The sequence below is a fragment of the Acinonyx jubatus genome, chromosome B1, assembly GCF_027475565.1.
Source record: "Acinonyx jubatus isolate Ajub_Pintada_27869175 chromosome B1, VMU_Ajub_asm_v1.0, whole genome shotgun sequence".
Lineage (NCBI taxonomy): Eukaryota > Metazoa > Chordata > Mammalia > Carnivora > Felidae > Acinonyx > Acinonyx jubatus.
Window position 1 is genome coordinate 159,545,177 of NC_069382.1, and position 18,366 is coordinate 159,563,542.

The 18,366-nt window shown below is 40.7% G+C and overlaps 1 protein-coding gene across 2 annotated transcripts in view; it reads left to right on the top strand.

Annotated features, from left to right (window-relative positions):
* The window catches only part of SCFD2 (sec1 family domain containing 2), a 399,088-nt gene that overhangs the window by 45,463 nt on the left and 335,259 nt on the right, over positions 1–18,366 (top strand). For both annotated transcript variants that reach the window (XM_027056729.2, XM_015082196.3), the window contains exon 3: positions 13,407–13,534. In XM_027056729.2, the coding sequence (XP_026912530.1) occupies positions 13,407–13,534 (128 nt within the window). The remainder of the gene's footprint in view (positions 1–13,406; positions 13,535–18,366) is intronic.

Here is an 18,366-nt window from a genome sequence, read left to right on the forward strand (position 1 = left end):
CTTCTAGTAGCATCTATAAAACTGTCACTACCTCCTTTTTTTTTTTTTTTTAATGTTTATTTAAACATGAGCATGAGCGGGGGAGGGGCAGAGAGAGAGGGAGACACAGAATCCAAAGCAGGCTCCAGGCTCTGAGCTGTCAGCACAGAGCCTGACACGGGGCTCCAACTCACAGACCATGAGATCATGACCTGATCCGAAGTCAGATGCTCAAACAACTGAGCCACCCAGGCGCCTTGTTACTACCTCTTTATCTTAGAGTTTCTTGCCACATGAACCAATCCTTAACTTTTCAAGTCTGGAATTCAAACCAAAACACACAAATGTGGTCCAGCCTGGAGTTCCCCAATGGAGCCAAGTGCTAGCCTTTGGAATGGGTCATGGAAGTAACCTACAGGAACTTGAAGTATATCCTCAGAGTCAGAAAAATGTGCATAGAGGGGATATGTGGTTGTTAAGTAATCTAATTGTGTTAGTAATTTAAAATCCTCATAATTGAGTTGATCTATTTATGCATTTAGGAATCCTTATGAAAAAGTCTTTCCTATGCTTTATTGTTTGCTGTGGAAAAATATGAATAAGTTTGTGTTGATTATGGTATTATGAGTAATGAGCTGGTAGAGATAGGAATGAGAAATGTTTACCTGTGCTGAGATGAAATTCAATTACCTGTACTTATTTTATATGATGGTTAAACAGTTTTGGGGTTATGTTCTGGTCCATTTTTTCCTCCACTTCTATTATGGTCTTTATTTATTTATTGGACATTGGTATTTCAATACTGTTTTCCAATTCTGCAGGATTTTTTTTTAAGTTTCTATTTTAATGACCCAGTGCCCATCATGACAAGTGCACTCTGTAATCCCCATCAGTTCTATTCCATGTTGCAAGAGGTTTCATGGGCCTGTTGCAGTGCTGAATGAAAGCACCTCACAATGAAGGATGAAATGAAGTATAGAGTATTCGCTGGAAAGAGATGAAGCTTTGATTATATATCAGTTGGAGATTGGTCTTTTATTCCGAGCACTATAAAGCTTGTATTTATCCTGGAATTAAACAATGTTTTATCCTGGAATTTTTTTTGTTGGTTTCCTTAACAGGTGGTTATGATTTCTGCACTGTTAAAGACATTCCAGTACATTTATAATCTGGAAACAATCACACAGATTTTCTATTAGCTGTGAACTGAGACAGAAGGAGCATGCATTTTTAGGACATTTGTTGTTTCCGCATACCAAACCAAGAGTCTATAAGTCACAACAAGATTATTATGTTAATGAAAAGTTTGTAACAGACAATACATTTATTCATGCTTTTTAAAATGACAGCTTTTTCTTCAGAACAATAAAAACCAAATTTGTATGGTGCTTTATTCTTGTTGAGCAAATAATGAAAATCACTTCTCTGTAGTCTAACGAGTCTATCGTATTAATGACTTGATGGGCGCACACCAGCAACTCTCTCCAAGTATGAACTGCATCAGGGTCTGTATTTTTTCCAATCTACTCTGCTTCTTCCCCCCAAATATACTCCAATGTGATATTTGAATTAAACGTTTTTGAAGTGATCTTACCTCTTTCAGGAATATATTCGATAGTTATGAGGCTGTTCCTTAACAAATGTAACAGCAGATACAAAAGCTCATTGAATCAGTCTCCTCCTTTCAGTTGTGGAACCGCAGGAGACTTTCTGTTGATGTGATTTTTTTCAGTGTCCTTGAGCAGCTTCTGGGCAGTTTTCATTTTCTAGTCCTGATTGTGGCATAGTGGCTTTTCCACCAAAACCTCATGTCCTTGAACAAGGTACTTAATGTCTCACAGTCACAGTTTACTTCTCTGTAAAAGTGAAGCACACTAGGTGATTTGTAAGGAGCCTTTGATTTGAATTCCTCTTACTTTATGATTTCCATGTGCTGTGCTCAGAAAATAAAGTCCAGAACAGGAATTACATGAAGACAGTGGCTTTGTGTCTGTTTTGTTCACTGCTGTATCCCGTTACCCAAGAATAGGGCCTGTGCATAGTAGGAACTCATACTTGTTGCATAAATGAACAAAAGCCAACATACGAACCTCTAGTAAGAAGAAATGGATGAATTATATCTCCATTAAAATTACATTTTGTGTTCACACTTTGAAAGCATTATAGTTTTAGAGTCTAGCTGGGGGTTAGTTTTGTAAGACTGACTGTGTATGTGTGCAGTGCAAGTAAGAGTACATCTGATTCTAACCCTCCCCTGATAAAATACTTCAATGGCTCTCCATTGCCTTCTGGGTAAAGACTGTCACTTTTAACTTGTTTTCGAAAGCCTTCTTAAATCTGTGCTCTGCTGATTTTTCAGCCTTAATCTTGTCTATTTTTTCCTGCTCCCTCCTTCCTTTCCCTTCTATATGTTCACACGCTTGGCTGCAGCTACACTAAACTTCTTTCAGACCCTCAGTCTTCTGCTGTCCGCCTTTTGATCATCCTACATGTTGCTCTTTCATTCGCCCCACCCCATTGTTAGCTTTGCTTCCAGAGAGGGTACCTTTTACTTCCTGTATCAGCTCATAGTGTATTATCTTAAAATTACTAGTTTAGGGACACCTGGGTGGCTCAGTCGGTTGAGTGTCTGACTTCGGCTCAGGTCATGATCTCACTGTTTGTGAGTTCGAGCCCCGTGTCGGGCTCTGTGCTGACAGCTTGGAGCCTGGAGCCTGCTTTGGATTCTGTGTCTCCCTCTGTCTCCGCCTCTCCCAGCTTGTGCTCTATGTGTGTCTCTCTCTCTCAAAAATAAATAAATGTTAAAAAAAAATTTTTTTTTAATTACTAGTTTAATGTCTCTTCTGTCCAACCAGACTTTGGGAGCTTGCTCAGAAAAAGTCTGTGACTGACCTGTTCACTGTTATACACCATTGCGCCTCTAGTGCCCGGCACTGTCTACGGTCCATGAGGTGTTGGTGGTCTGAATGCGACGCCACCCATGCACCCAGGATGCTAACATTCTGATAAAGCCAGAATGCTTCTGTCCTTCATACCCTGTGACCACTTTCACTCCCAACTCATGAAAACAAATTTTCTTTAATACTACATAATTCGAGTTAGTGATAAATGTTATAAACAAAATAAAATGCGGCAAGTGGGATTTGGAATAAGAAGTGCCACGTTAGCAGGTGCCTTGGTGACTCGGTCATTAAGCATCTGACTTTGGCTCAGGTCATGATCTTATGGTTTGTGAATTCGAGTCCCACATCGCATGAGCTCAAGTCCTGCTTTGGGTGAGCACGAGCCCCGCTTGGGGTGAACTCAAGCCCCTCTTGGGGTGAACTCAGGCTGTGTTTGGGGTGGGCACGAGCCCCTCTTCGGGTGAGTTTGAGCCCCACTTTGGGAGAACTCAAGCCCTGCCTCAGGTAAAGCATGAGTCCTGCTTTGGGTGAGCCCTGCTTCTCTTCCTCTCTCTCTCCCTCTGGCCCCCCTGGGATTCTCTCTCTCTCTCTCTCTCTGCCCCTTGCTCAATTGCACCCTCTCTCTTTCTCTCAAAAAATGAAAAAACAAAAGGAGTGCCACATTAGCTAGCTAGAGCAGTCAAGGAGTGAACACTTGAGCGACACCTAGAACAGAACTAGCATTTAGTAGGTGTTCAGTAAATGTTTGTTGAATGAATGAGACCTTATTAGTGAACATCTGGAAGAAAAGCGTTGTAGGCAAAGGAATGGTTGGGAATATGCTTTGACCCATTCAAGTAGCTGAAATCAGGCAGTGTGACTGAAGGCTAGACAAAGCTGAGAAGCTGAGAGATGAAGTAGATAAGTAAGGAACTTGGATTTTAGTGTAATGGTAGTGGGAAGCATGGAAGGGTTTTGAGCAGGAGAATGATATGACCTGATGGCTTTGGGAAGTCACTCTAGGCCAAGCCATCCTCAGTTCTTGCTTGGACCGTGTAGCAGCCTCTCACCCAGAGCTCAGATTCATTCTCTACAGTGAGTGATCTTTTTATTTACAAAAACAATGTTTTAGGGGCACCTGCGTGGCTCAGTCCGTTAAGCCTCTGACTTCGGCTCAGGTCATGATCTCACGGTTTCGTGGGTTTGAGCCCCAACGTTGGCTCTGTGCTGACAGCTCAGAGCCTGGAGCCTGCTTTGGATTCTGTCTCCCTCTCTCTCTGCCCCTCCCCCACTCATGCTGTGTCTCTCAAAAATGAATAAACGTTAAAAAACATTTTTTTTAACGTTTATTCATTTTTGAGGGGTGGGGGGGGGCAGAGAGAGAGGGAGACAGAGGATCCGAAGTGGGTTTTGCACTGACAGCAGAGAGCCCTATGTGGAGCTTTAACTCACGAACCTCGAGATCATGACCTGAAACTGAAACGGAGAGTTGGATGCTTAACGGACTGAGCCACCCAGGTGCCCTTATGGTGAGTGATCTTTTAATAACGCAAATGTGATCGGTCAGTTTGTTGCTAAGGACTCTTCAGTTGCCCTTGGAAGAAAGTCTACAATCCTAGTGTGGGTTTACCAGGCTTTGGGTAAGATGCCACTGCAACTGAGGGCAATGGCATACTAGGTCTTCATGCTCCGTTCATTTCCCTGAAAAGGTCTCATATTCTCCTCTCAGGCCCCCTGCCCATGCTGTTGCTCCTGCCTGGACTGCTCTTGCTCAGGTCTTTAACTGGCCACCTCCTACTCTGCTTTGGGGGCTCCCTATCACATCCTCAGCCACCCTCTGACTGCCACCTCCACACCTAGACCGGGTTAGGTGTTGCACTCTCCCAGAGCCGCTTCCCCCCCCCCACCCCCATTTCTCTGCTTTGTCACCTCTGCGGGAGCATGCTCAGTTCCAGCTTCCCTGCCAGATGGCTCGCCCCATGAGGGCAGGGCCCTGGAGGCCACCTGCAGCTGTGGTTGCAGCGCCTTAGTGAGTGCCTGGCCCACAGCAAGAGCTTTTATTCTGAAATAAAGAGCCAGGGAAGGGCTGTTCTCCCGTGCCAAGGGCCTACTTCATGTGTCTTTCTGTGTTCAACTGCTCTCTCTTCTATTGAGATGAAGGGTAATGGACTATTTTGTGAGATGTGAGGTAATTGTTTAAAAAAGAGTCAGGAGGACAGATGACTGTTGAAAGCTCTATGAATAATTTAATTAACAACCCTACCTTCAGAGCTCATTACGCTCAGCACGGATGGAAGCCATTATTCCCTGCTGTGGAGAACTATGACTCAGATTGCTCTGTGTTTCAAATTAGTTGAGGATGCTTTGTTGTTGTTGTGATTGTTATTGTTGTGTTTATGTTGGAGCACTCTGACTGTGACTGCAAATCCTGTGAGTAAGCATAATGTGCCCTGCACTCCATGAAGAAGCCATTTCTCTGAGTTTGGTCACAAGATAATGGCGTGCGTTCGCATTTCACCCTTCCTCTCCTAATTGTATGCCTTCCGCTTGCTTGAAGTAGCACCGTGAGTCAACATTGAGACATCTCTCAAAAATAAATGCTGTCCTCTTTATATTTTATTTGGTGATGAATATTTCCTGTTAGGTTCTAGCAGACTGCATTTGACATTTTGTACATGCCAAACCGAGGCAGCTTCTAAGATTTCATTCCTAGTCGAGTAATTCTGGTGAATAAAGAGCCAGGAATTAACTGAAAGGAGCGTATCTTCATGAACAGAAGTCTCCTGACACTTAATGCTAATTCTAGCAGGTTATTACTGTGTGTATATTGTTGGCCTGTAGTCTTCTTCAAACATGACAATTTGTCATAACAGTTTCATTTTGAAGGATACAAGATAATCGGCTTAGCAAAAAAGAGCATACATTTTGTATGTATCCAACTTTTATGTAGTTACTGACAATATTGAAGCTAATTAAATTTCATGGCAATAAAATGGATCTTTTCATAGGACACATGTTCTGCCTTGTGTTGTATATTTCAAGGCATCTATTGAAACAAAATTGTGTTCTGGTAGGTATGATGAAATACAGTTAATCTCATTGGAAAACTTGACTTTAAAAACAGAGAAAAGGGTAGAAATTGTTTAATTCTATAAGTTTTGGGGAATGTTCTTTTGTTGCCTTTTTATTACTATCACTGGATTTGTGAGAAAGAAAAGGATTTTAGTAAAAGAAATAACAGCATGGAATACTCACCCGTCTTTTACTGAGTTTCACAAAGTTAATCAAATTGATACCTATGAACTTGGAGCACCAGAGCATAATGGAAACCATATAAATGTAGCTTGTTAGAAATCCAAGAAATTAGCATTCTAGTTCAAGCCTTTTATTTTACCGAATGGTGTAGGATCATGGTTAGTAAATGGATTTTGGAGTTCACCAGGGCCTGGGTTCAAATTTGCACTCACTGGCTATGTGATTTGGGCAAATTATTTGATCTCTTTAAGAATCTGCATTCTCACTTATGAAATGAGGCACTGATATTTATCCCGGAGGGTTGTGATTCAATGAGATAATATAGTCATATTGCCTGTGACATAGTGAGTCCTCAGCAAATGAAACTAAGAAAGATTAATTGAATTACCTCAGGTCATGGAAGCAGTCCATAGCACTTTGGTGGCCCCAAGCTCTAAACCTTGCCTCCTTTCTTATTAACAATGGGTGTTAGGCAAGTGGTTTCATTCTTTCTCTGTTTTATCAGGGGTCAAATAGATAGAGGCCATTTTTCCTCTCTTTCCCAAGGATATAATGAAAAGCAAATAAGAGCTAGATTGGAAATAATTCCTTGGGCATTTTAGACTTTAGTGTTTTGTTTGTTTGTTTATTTGTTTGTTTTTTTGCCTTTTCAGCTATATAAATGGTATTTATGCAGAATGGTTTAAAATTCAGCAAAGTCTTGGAGGGAATTGTTTAGAGAAAGCTGAATAAAAGTGGAAAGTGGCATCGTGTAGAAGAGTGACTGTCAATGTCTACAGGTGACCTACAAGGGGAATGTTATGATATTGTTTATTTTTTTATTTTCTTTTTTATTTTTTAAATATGAAATTTATTGTCAAATTGGTTTCCATACAACACCCAGTGCTCATCCCAACAGGTGCCCTCCTCAATACCCATCACCAACCCTCAAAGAGAGAGAGAGGGAGACACGGAATCTGAAGCAGGCTCCAGGCTCTGAGCTGTCAGCACAGAGCCCGATGGGGGGCTCGAACTCACAAACAGTGAGATCGTGACCTGAGCTGAAGTCGGACGCTTAACGAACTGAGCCACCCAGGTGCCCGTGATATTGTTTAAAACAAAAGGTGGAAAATCCTGACAGTGAGCATTTCCTGCTTCATGAGTTAATATAGATCTACTTATTATACTTCCTTCTTCACTCTGTTTCATTCCATCTTATGTAAGGCGCACACATAAAAGAAGAATAGAAGATGTATTAAGGATTAGAAAAGAAAACCAACATGGAAACTTTAAAATTATTGATATTCTATAAAATCAGTTCTCTTTGATGATCTGCATAATACAGGCCTGGCATGGTTTAGTAGGTGGATGACCAAGCTCAGGAGCCAGTTGCCTGGGGGTGAGTCCTGGGTCAGCCACTTACAGGTTGAGTGTACTTAAGTAAATTGGCTTCTCTGAGACTTTTTAAGTTGGTGTGGCCATCATGACTTAGCCCAGGGTGTGAGGATCAAATGAGACATAAGTTGTGTTGTAGATTCTGAAATGCTTCTAAAATAGAAAGTAGTGGTGGTATTTAAAAGTATTTTTAAATACTGTATTTTACTTGCCTTTCAAAAATCTTCCCTAAGTTAGCCATGAAAAAAGAGATAAGCTGTTTTCGGGTGGGTACGATTATTAAAAGATGTTGTCCAGCTGTTCCTGAACTTAAGACAAAAGACGAAGCAAGACGAGGTAGGTTGATAGACGAGCATAAAGGGTTTAGATTTGGTGTGATGGGACCTAATAGCAGTTTGATTTGTTTGGAGCCGTAGTGGTTTTCTCAGGCATATTATAGAATTTTCTTTAGGTGTCTTCGAAATCTAAAAATAGATTTCCACGTGTTTGTGTTGGGTGAGGCAGTGTCTTGATGAAGATGTAATTTACTACTAACTCTAATGTTCACATCTACCCCAAAGTCGTACATCCACTTGATAAGTCAGTCTGGAAATATTTATGGAATCTGAATTCCTCATAAAAGTAGCAGTTCTCATTTTAAAATATCCCGTTGTGTGCATCCTGCAGAATTTCAATATAATTAATGAGGTAAGAAGCTGGCATAGAAGTCATTGCTTAAAAACCTTCCTTCCTCTTAGCCATTCTGATGGGCATGAAGTGATATCTCATTTTCGTTTTGATTTGCATTTCCCTGATGATGAGTGATGTGAAGCATGTTTTCATGTGTCTGTTGGCCATCTGGATGTCTTTTTTGAAAAAACTGTCTACTCATGTCTTCCGCCCATTTTTTAAAAAAAGTTTTTTCATGTTTATTTTGAGAGAGAGAGAGAGCACAAGCAGGGGAGAGGCGGGGGTGGGGTGGGGTGCAGGGAAGAGAGAGAATCCTAAGAAGGCTCCACACTGTCAGTGCAGAGCCTGACTTGGGGCTCGAACTCACAAGCTGAGGTCATAACCTGAGCCGAAATCAAGAGTTGGACGCTTAGCTGACTGAACCACCCAGGTACTCCAATCTTCTGCCCATTTTTTTTAATGTTTATTTTTGAGAGAGAGAGAGACAGAGAAAGAGAGAGTGAGCATGGGCAGGGGAGGGGCAGAGAGAGAGGGAGACATAGAATCTAGAGCAGGCTCCAGGCTGTGAGCTGTCGGCACAGAGCCTGACGTGGGGCTTGAACTCACAAACTGTGAGATCACAACCTGAGCTGCAGTCAGAGGCTTCGCTGACTGAGCCATCCAGGTGCCCCTCTTCTGCCCATTTTTTAACTGGATTATTTGTTTAAAATTTTTTTTTTTGCTTTTGATAGCTGTAAGTCTTGAAGTAATCTGTAGTACAGTTTCTTATTTTATTCCTGCAAATCACAATTCTGTGCATCAACATGTCATATGCGGGAGGATTGCTTGAGTTGGAGTTTTCAGTGTTTGATATGTATCATTATGAATTCTGTATTGTGTACTGTTGATCTTTTCACATTAGAAAATGAAGCTACTGGGGACACCTGGATGACTCAGTCAGGTAAGTGTCTGACTTTAGCTCAGCTCAGGTAGTGATCTCAGTTTGTGAGTTCAAGCCCCACAATGGGCTCTGTGCTGACAGCTCAGAGCCTGGAGCCCGCTTCAGATTCTGTGTCTCCCTCTCTCTCTGCCCCTCCCCCACTTGTGTTCTGTCTCTGCCTCTCAAAAATAAATAGAACCATTAAAAAACTTGTAAATACATAAATTGAAAAAAGAAAATGAAGCTATTGGCAGTGTTTAGTCATATATGTATGCAAGTAGATAGAAAAGACTAATGCATTTCCCAAACAGGCTTCCTTGTATATCTTATGAGAAAATTCTGACCTTTGATTTTTTAAATTACCATTGCTGTTGCTACTACTGCTATGTTTATTGAGCACTTAGTATGTGTTAGGCATTGTTTCAGGTGCTTCAGATATATTAACACATTCAGTTCTCATAATAATCTACTGGACATGTGCTATTACCATCCCCAAGTTAACAGAGGAAGAAACATGTACAGAGAGGTTGAGTAACTTCCCAGTGACATAGAGCTAACAAGCAGCAGACCCAGCCCCTTTATTGTTTGGTTCCAGAACCCACGCTTCTACAGTCCTGCCTCCCACTGGTCTGTTACACTGGCCCCTTTGCGATGGCACTCTGTGTATTGTTCAGTCCCTCATCAGGAAAACGGAAAATTTGTACAGTTGGAGAGGATAAATAATTGCGTAAAATACGCTATTATAATTATAGCATGGATTTCAGTCAACTTCTCTTGACTTACCAAATTTGACATCAGGAATTGATTTCAGGTGAAGCTTCAATAGTGTGAAATAGTCTATTGGATCAATTTTGTGGGCAAATTAGAGCAAGACAGTGATTAACTCGTACGTTCAACTCAGATGCTGACGTAGGAGTAAGTGTGTAAACCACCACACAGCAGTCCCAGAGAGACTTGGGAAAGAGGTGAATGCAGGACATAGAGGGGCTGCCGGTAAGTACAATGTGGTCTTCTTCGGTGCCAGTCATTCAGAGAGCCAACATCAGTTCCCGCGTGTTCGCTTGGTAAGCTTAAAGTGACCGTGTATGATGTGGGGGTTGGTTGGGTGCACTTAGGAAACTGTCTTGTTTAGGAAGTAAACATTAGAAGCTGTCACACATATCTAAACAATCAGAATTGTTTCTATCAGCAAAACAATTTTCAAGGAAACATGACCTGACTGCATCAGTGTTAGAGATCATGGAAACCTTATGTATTTCTTGTAAAATGTTGCCGTGAAAAAAGCCAGAGAGTACAAGCTCCAAGTGACTTTAGTACGTATAAGCAAATCAGGATTGTATGGGAAAAAAAAAAAAAAGACTCCCTGTCATTAAGTGAATTAACTGAATATCTTACAAACCCTTGAACACATTGAATTTTAAGACAATTATCATTCATCAGCAATAGTAACAACCATCATAATGAACACAACTACTCATATTTATTGTGAATCCGGAAAGTGCTTTCTGTGCATTATCTTTTTTAACCCTTACCACGGCGCTGTGAGGTAGTCACTATGGTTACCTCTGTCTCACAGATGAGAAAACGGAGAAAGAGAGTTACGTGCACTAGATTATACAACCAGGAAGCATTATTCGTTTGCTTATTCAGCATTTATTGAATAGACCTCCCGTGAGACCTGGTGTTGTTCTTGGTAGTGGGGACTTTGCAATGGGTAAAACAAAACCCCTACTTTCATAGAAGGACCTTACCTTCTCTGAGGGAGCTAGACAACAAACAGATAAACATGGGAGCCTATGATCAGGCAGATGGTAATAATGATTACATAGGACAGCAAAGCCCAGGAAGGGAGAAAAGGAATACGAAGATAAGGTGCTGGGATGGGCTCTTTAGTTTTTTATGTGTGTTTTAGTAAAGCAGGGCGGGGGGCGGGCTCTCATAAGGCGATATTTCAGCAGACAATGGAAGAGAGAGAGGGGTATGTGTAAGAGGAAGAGCATTCCTGGCAAAGGAAGAGAAGGGGTCTGTGTGCTTGGACTGCCTGAGGAAGATCCAAGAGGCTGTGTGGCTCTTGGGTGGGTGGGTGAAGGGGAGAACAATCAGAGTTTGGACCCAAATTTGATCAGGCCCCAGAGCCCACATTTTAACCACAACACTAATCCGAGGTGGCAACCACAGCCTTGACCTAGTGCGATTTTGGAGGCACTCTGTATTAGCAAAGTACACACTCTCATAGAAAAGAGGATGGCAGTGACGTTCTACTCTAGAAGTTGTGTGTAGTGTTGAGAATATGTGAGAAATCCCTGTGGTTTGGGGAGCGGTGCTTTGGAGAACAAAAGTAGGGAACGACCGTGGACCATAAACTTGGGAAACTGGGAGTATCCCTGCTCGGAATACTTTAGTGGTTCTCTATTGCCTTCAGAGCTTTGGAGAAATGGTGTAGCTTTCCCAAAGCCCCATAGGAAATAGACCTAGTTTTGAATGATGATAAAGACCGTTTTCGTTACTGCCAAGCTATGCTGCACTTTTCAGGATGTGAAATCGACTGCATACTCCTTGGCTCCCTGTCACCTACCGAATGATAAGCCTTGGCAGTGAACATGGGGCCCTTGGAGAGTAGTGACTTCCTCTTCCCCTTTGCCCTGACATCTACTGCCCTCCTCTTGCATGTCAGCATGGAGCAAAACAATACTCTTTAGTGCCATGTACGGGGGACTTTGTACTGAAATGAAATGCCTGTAATATCCTTCTCCCCCTTGTTTTCTTGTTTTGTCATGAAGATATTATATCTCCCTTGAAGACTTTACTATTTTCCTTCCCAGACTGAGTTACAGCTTCTTGCCTTGGCTGCTTTCAGAGCTTATAGATCTCTGTACTTGCTTATCATTTCTCTTGGAAATCATTCTTTGAGTCCCTGTCCTCCTACCCAGGATTAGAGCCCTTGCTCTGTGCTACCAGAAAACTCTATGCAAGCATGGATCTGCCTCTTATCACATTTTGGGGGGTATTGTGTGTGTGTGTGTGTGTGTAAATATTTGCCTCTTCTTTCAGGCTCTAAAGTCATTGAAAACTTGTGCCTCCTTTTTATCTGTATTGCAACCACTGAGAAGAGCACTTGGCATATAGTTTACAGGCAAATTTAAATTGAACTTAGAATATTGGATGTTGAGTTATAACGATGACAGTTTCGATCAGAGCAAAACAAGGAGAATATGTTGAACAGTGATGGTGGTTCACTCAGAAAAAAATACATAGTAATAAAAACAGTACTATTTAATGAAAGATTATTGTGTGCCAGGTTTTAAAGTCGGTGCTGAAACACATCATTCCATTATTCCAAATGAAATTCAAACTTGAAAGACATACCCTATTAAGTATAACTTTAAAGCTAAATTAATGTCATAAAACCAAACTATAAAAAATACATTCATTTTCAAACTGTTGCTAACTGGACCGTAGGAAGGGTGAGTGGGGCTTTAAGTGGAGGAAAAATGCCCTTAGAAAGGGACAGAAGTCATCTTTGTTTTTTTAGACTCAGTTTATAGAACGTTACTACAAATGTGTATACTTGGCTACATGCAGAGATCTTCCGGAAAGAACACTGTACTCATTTATAATTTGGAGGTGGTGTGGTGGGTGAGACAGAGGGCTGTTGGAAAAGTGAGCCCAGATGAGACCCTGCATAATGCAGTGCTTCGTGCTGTATCAATGGTTAATTGTAAAGGCTGCAGAAGTACCAGCCTTAGAACCTAAGGCCCAAAGTGGGCTACTTAAGGCCATGGTTACTTCGCCTAATTCCTGATTTTCATTCAGTAGAAAACGCATTCATTGGGAATTCTATTGAGTAGTTTTTGAACACTAATTCTCATTGCTGATTGCTTTGTGTTCCCCTGGCAAGTATGCTATCTCAAACTGACATGTTTCTAATCACCGAGAAATCATTTTTAGACATGCCTTTAACTTTGGCTTACAAATCATATTTATGGTACTCTAGCAATGTTGAATTACACTCTGAAATATTTTTAAACGCAAACCTCAAACAACTTATCATATGTTTTTCTCACACTTCTCAGCACAATGTAACTTTGCTTCCCCCACTTTTTTGGGGGGAGGTGGGGGCTTGATTTTATTGTGTCCTTCATTTCTCAATATTTTGTGCTGATTAAAATGGATTAGATATGCTTTATTTCGTCTTAATACTTAAAGCCTATCAGTAGGAAAGACTATATTCGTGCTCGGAAGAGATATTTAAGAAGTTATTTTGTTTTCAACTCTTTTCATTATCCAGCAGAAATTTATTCTAAAGCTCTTGTGTGGTTTCACTGCAGGGACGCGGCCGCCAAAGCCTTGTGGGAAGCCTTACTGAGCACCAAGCACAAAGAGGCAGTGATGGAAGTGCGGAGACATCTAGTGGAAGCAGCAAGCAGAGAAAACCTGCCAATCAAGATGAGTATGGGTAAGGGCTTCCTCTTCTCTGAGGGCAGGAGCCACAGGCTCCAGGAAGTGGATTGAAGCTTGCTCTGAACTGCGGGCCAGCCTAGCCAGCATGGCTTCCGACGAGAGCATTCAAGGCATTTGTAAACGGTTGAAAGAGTAGGGAAGGAATATGGACACACTGCCCTCAGGGCTCAGCAATGACCCCTCCTGTTTTAGACTCAACTTTGGGAACTCCAGGAGAGTCCTTGCTTACAAAGACTAATTCTTCTAGTTTCTTTGCTAGATCTGGGGCTATCAAAATTGGTCTGGACCTCCTCCCCTCCATTCTATTCCATTCCTTCTCCTCCCCTAACCCCCCCAACTCCCTTATTGTGGATGAAGAAAGGGTCTTTTATTGGTTTTCAATTAATGACTGAACTACTGTGCTGAGCAGGGGAGGAGCAGAGAGAGGGAGACAGAGGATCTGAAGCAGGCTCTGTGCTGACAGCAGTGAGCCAGATGTGGGCCTCGAACTCACGAACCCTGAGATCATGACCTGAGCCAAAGTCAGGCGCTCAACTGACTGAGCCACCGAAGCGCCCCAAATTTGTGTTTAAAATGGCTTTTTCCTTTTGATTAAAAAGTCAGAGAACTTGTGTTTTGATCGATTTTAAAAAATGAATTTGATGTTTTACTTATTTTTTAAATTAAATAATTTTATTAATATGGAAATATTTAAAATGGATATTGAATCTGGTTAATAGGTAGAATTTAATTTTGGAAACTTGCAAAAGTTTCTTTCGCTATTTTTAAAAATAATGTTTTTCTTGGGGCACCTGGATAACTCAGTTGATGAAGCTTCAACTTAGACTCTGGTCATGATCTCATGGTTCTTGAGTTCAAGCCCTGCTTTGGGCTGTGTGCTCATAGAGCCTGGAGCCTGCCTCGGATTCTGTTTCTCTCTCTCTCTCTCCCTCTCTCTCCCTCTCTCTCCCTCTCTCTCTCTCTCTCTCTCTCTCTCTCTCTCTCCCCTCCCTCGCTTGTACTCTGTCTCTCTCAAAAATAAATAAATAAACCTTTTTTAAAAATTAAAAAAAATAATGTTTTTCTCTTGTAATCTGCTTTTAGGTATTCAATTAATATTAGTACATTTTATTGGGTAGGAAAATTTTTCTTTGCTGAGATTCATAATCCAAGTTCTTGATTATTTATGAGTACAAAAATCAAACTACCAAGTTGAAATAGAAGAACAAAATTTTGAAAGTGAAAGAATGTGGATGAAACTAAAAGGAGAAAAGGTACAGGATCATAATAAGAAAAAAAAATCATGATTCTGAGTGTGTTAGGTGACTCCATATGAGGGCTTTTGCGAACATAATGATGATAGAAAAATGAAGGTAACTAGTGTTTATTGAGTCAGGTTTTTATCTCTTTCCCTGTGTTAATCTTATTTAATCCTCACAGTAATTCTGCCAGATGGGGACCATCAGTATCCCATTTTAGGATAAGGAAACTGGAATAGAGAAAAACTAAGTTGCTTAAGGCCATATATCTGAGAAAGGTTAGGAGAATTCACATCAGATATTCTGAGATGAGAGGATATGTTTTTTATTTATAAAATCATCCTATTTCCATATAACCAATACCAGAGGTCTATGTGTTATTTTGGAATAGAAACAAGGTGCTACCTTGAGACCTTGAATTTAACTATTAATTTTCCTCCCTCCTTCTTTCTGCTTCCTTCCTCCCTCTCGTCCTCTCTTTCCTTCCTTCCTTCCTTCCTCCCTTCCTTCCTTCCTTCCTTCCTTCCTTCCTTCCTTCCTTCCTTCCTTCCTCCTTTCCACAGTTCTAGATACACGTTAATAACAAGTGTATTTACTTTTTGGAGTTCCTTATCCATGAGAATGTTGAAACAGGAACAAATTTATATTGTGAATCAAGAAAAGTAGGATTGCACAAAGGTCTTGGTGATAAGGTTCATTTATATTGCGGTTCGGTGATGTAACCTTACAATGCTATCACAGAGCATAAATCAATTTTTATTGTGCAATATAGGACTCTTGAAAGATCAACACACTTTTCTAGAGGACTATATCTTTTAAAAATAATCAAAGACGGAAATAAATGTTTTAAAAAGACAGATAACCCCATAAGGAATTAAAATTTAAATGTTTCAGTTTTTGGTTGACCAAACAAACAAACAAAAAACCCACAAAAAACACCCATAAACCTCAGATGAAATGATTTGCATTGTCCTAAAATTCCAGAAAAAAAGAAGGAAAGAAATAGATAATTGTTAGCAAATTTTGGTTGTAAGAAGGACCGAAAAGATTGGCCCAAACAACACTTTATTCATGTGCCAACTATAATTTGGTAAAAGCTTAACAGTGTGACTCCCCATTTCTGCTTCATATCAACTAGTCAGAATTTGTGCTGAGTCTCATTTTCATGTACCAACGGATAGATAACCATGAACAGTAAGGAAAAGATCTGGAGCTTAAACGTAATAAAACATTGGTATTTGAAAATCCCTTATCATTTAGCTTATCATTAAAAAAAATCAGGGTCTGGTGTCTCAGATGGCTGCAATGCTTTTTCCAGCATCATTTAAAACTATGAAATATGCTTTAAACTATGTACTCTTCTCCCACTCCCTACTGTAAATTCTACCAAAGTATACATTTTTCTGTAATAGAAGCTTCTAGTACTTTTGAAACATTAAACAGAAATTTTAATTCTAGATTGAGGAGTCTCTCGTATTTAAATTCACTGAGAGGGATCCTATGATTGAAACCTCAGATCTTAAATGTAAAATTTCTCAGTACAAGGTAAGTTCATATTAAAACGTTATAAACACCGACAGAAAGAAACATCTTTCTGTCAAAGGAAAAAACACTTAGTTGCTAAAATAAAGAAAAAATTCATTTTATCATTTCACATATAAACATATGCCATCTTTCCAAAATCTTATTACGTTGTCAGTTAGCTAAATAAATGTGTCCCAGAAAAGTGATTTTTGAAACATCGTAAACTGAATTGCATTTTCAAAATGAAAAATGTATCCTGAAAGTACAGAAGAAATAGACTCTAAGAAACCCATTTGTTTGGATACGAAATGACCATTTCCAGAAGAATGACCAGAATAAGGCTGTCTCCGTTTCTACATTTTGCATTTTAAACAGAGACTTGGTTTCTCTGGAATACGTCTGTGGTTGGAGGACCTTCACCAGTTTGCACTCTTGCTCTCTGCAGAGTGGACGTCCTCCCCAATGTTTAACGGGGGGCAGGAAGATCACATTGGAGCTGAAGGAAAACAGATCTCTAGAACATCGTGTTTTCTTTTGCGGTCAGATTTCACGAGAAAGTATTCTACGCTTGATGCCTCTGTGTTTTCATCGTTTTCTTGCTTATTAATGTAGTGCCGTCTGGTTTCTGACACTTCCTTGCGAAAAAGTCTCCCAGACCACTAACCATAAGGAGGTTTCCTCAGTCCTCATTCTTCTGGACTTCTTTGCAGCATTCACTGCTAGACTCACCACTACCTTGTGCGTGTGCCTGTTCGGTGACTGTGATGGGGTGCGAAGTCAGTTATGTCTGGTTCTGCCACCAAAGAGCCAACCTTCAATTTCTATGTCCATAAACATAGGGAAAATATCTATTTCCTAGAATATGGAAGGAGGAAGAAAGCCGTGAGCAGAGTGAAGGTTCTGACCGAAGCAGTGCTGTGTGCTTCAGCTGTAGAAGCTGAAGTCTGAGTGAGTGAATCTACATGGGAACCTAACAGAAGCAGGTTGTTTGATGAGAGGGAAATCAAAGCAAACAAACCCAGTTAGATGATTTTCCCCTTTCTTTCTGGGAAATATGCTTACTCATTCTTTCCAGTTCACTAGTCCTTTTCTAGTCTTTATGCTGAGTGTCTGCCTTTTGATAATGCATTCTTTCTTCGTGCAGAATTCTAAATAGTTGTCCCATGTTCAGCTTAGTTATGAATCCATTGAACTCTGTTCACTCCCCCCAAATCACCTTGCTCGTATTTGGGACTTCCAAGCTTCTGTGGTCACTTTTATAGAAAACTCTCTTGAGCTACGTTTCCAGATGACAGTGTGGACATGGTCCGTTATATTGAGCTACTTCTTAATTGACTCTCCTGGTCCTGGGGCACAGTAGTGTCTGGTCCATATACTCATTATGAAGTGGGGTGAGTTCCTTCAACCATTTGTGAGAAGACAGGCCTTTCCCACCTTTACCATCGCAATTGCTCCAGCTCCAAGCCCCAGACAGAGCCCTGGTTTGCTAATGTCCCTCCTACAATGTGATGTCCAGAGCTGAACACAGATGTCTTGGTCTTTACCTCTGTTTGGGCCACTACACTTCTCCTAACGAAGCTCCAGATGAGATTGATGGTTTTTGGTTCCCACCAATGCCACACTATCATGTCCCTCTTTTACCGCATAATAAAACTGGCTTGAGAAAATTTTGCTCAAGTACACTTTTTTCACCATCGTTGAGAATACTCTGCTTCCTTTATTGGTACTGGAGTTCATCCAGTTCTGACTGGATAACAACTATGTTTTGATCACGTTTATATCTTTTACCTTCATTTTGGAGAATTTTATCTGGAATTAAAGGGAACATGTACAGCTGGGGTGTGTGTGTGTGTGTGTGTGTGTGTGTGTGTGTGTGTGAAATTGTCAGACTGCACAAAGGATAGGTTAAAACCCAAATAAGACCCTCATACCATGTGATATATGGTAATTTATAAAAGATGAGAAAATCTGGATGCCTCATAGGACACACACACTGATTATTAACTCTCACACATCCTTGTCTTCATATAGAAGCTGTTACCACAATTTGGGGAATGAGGAAGTG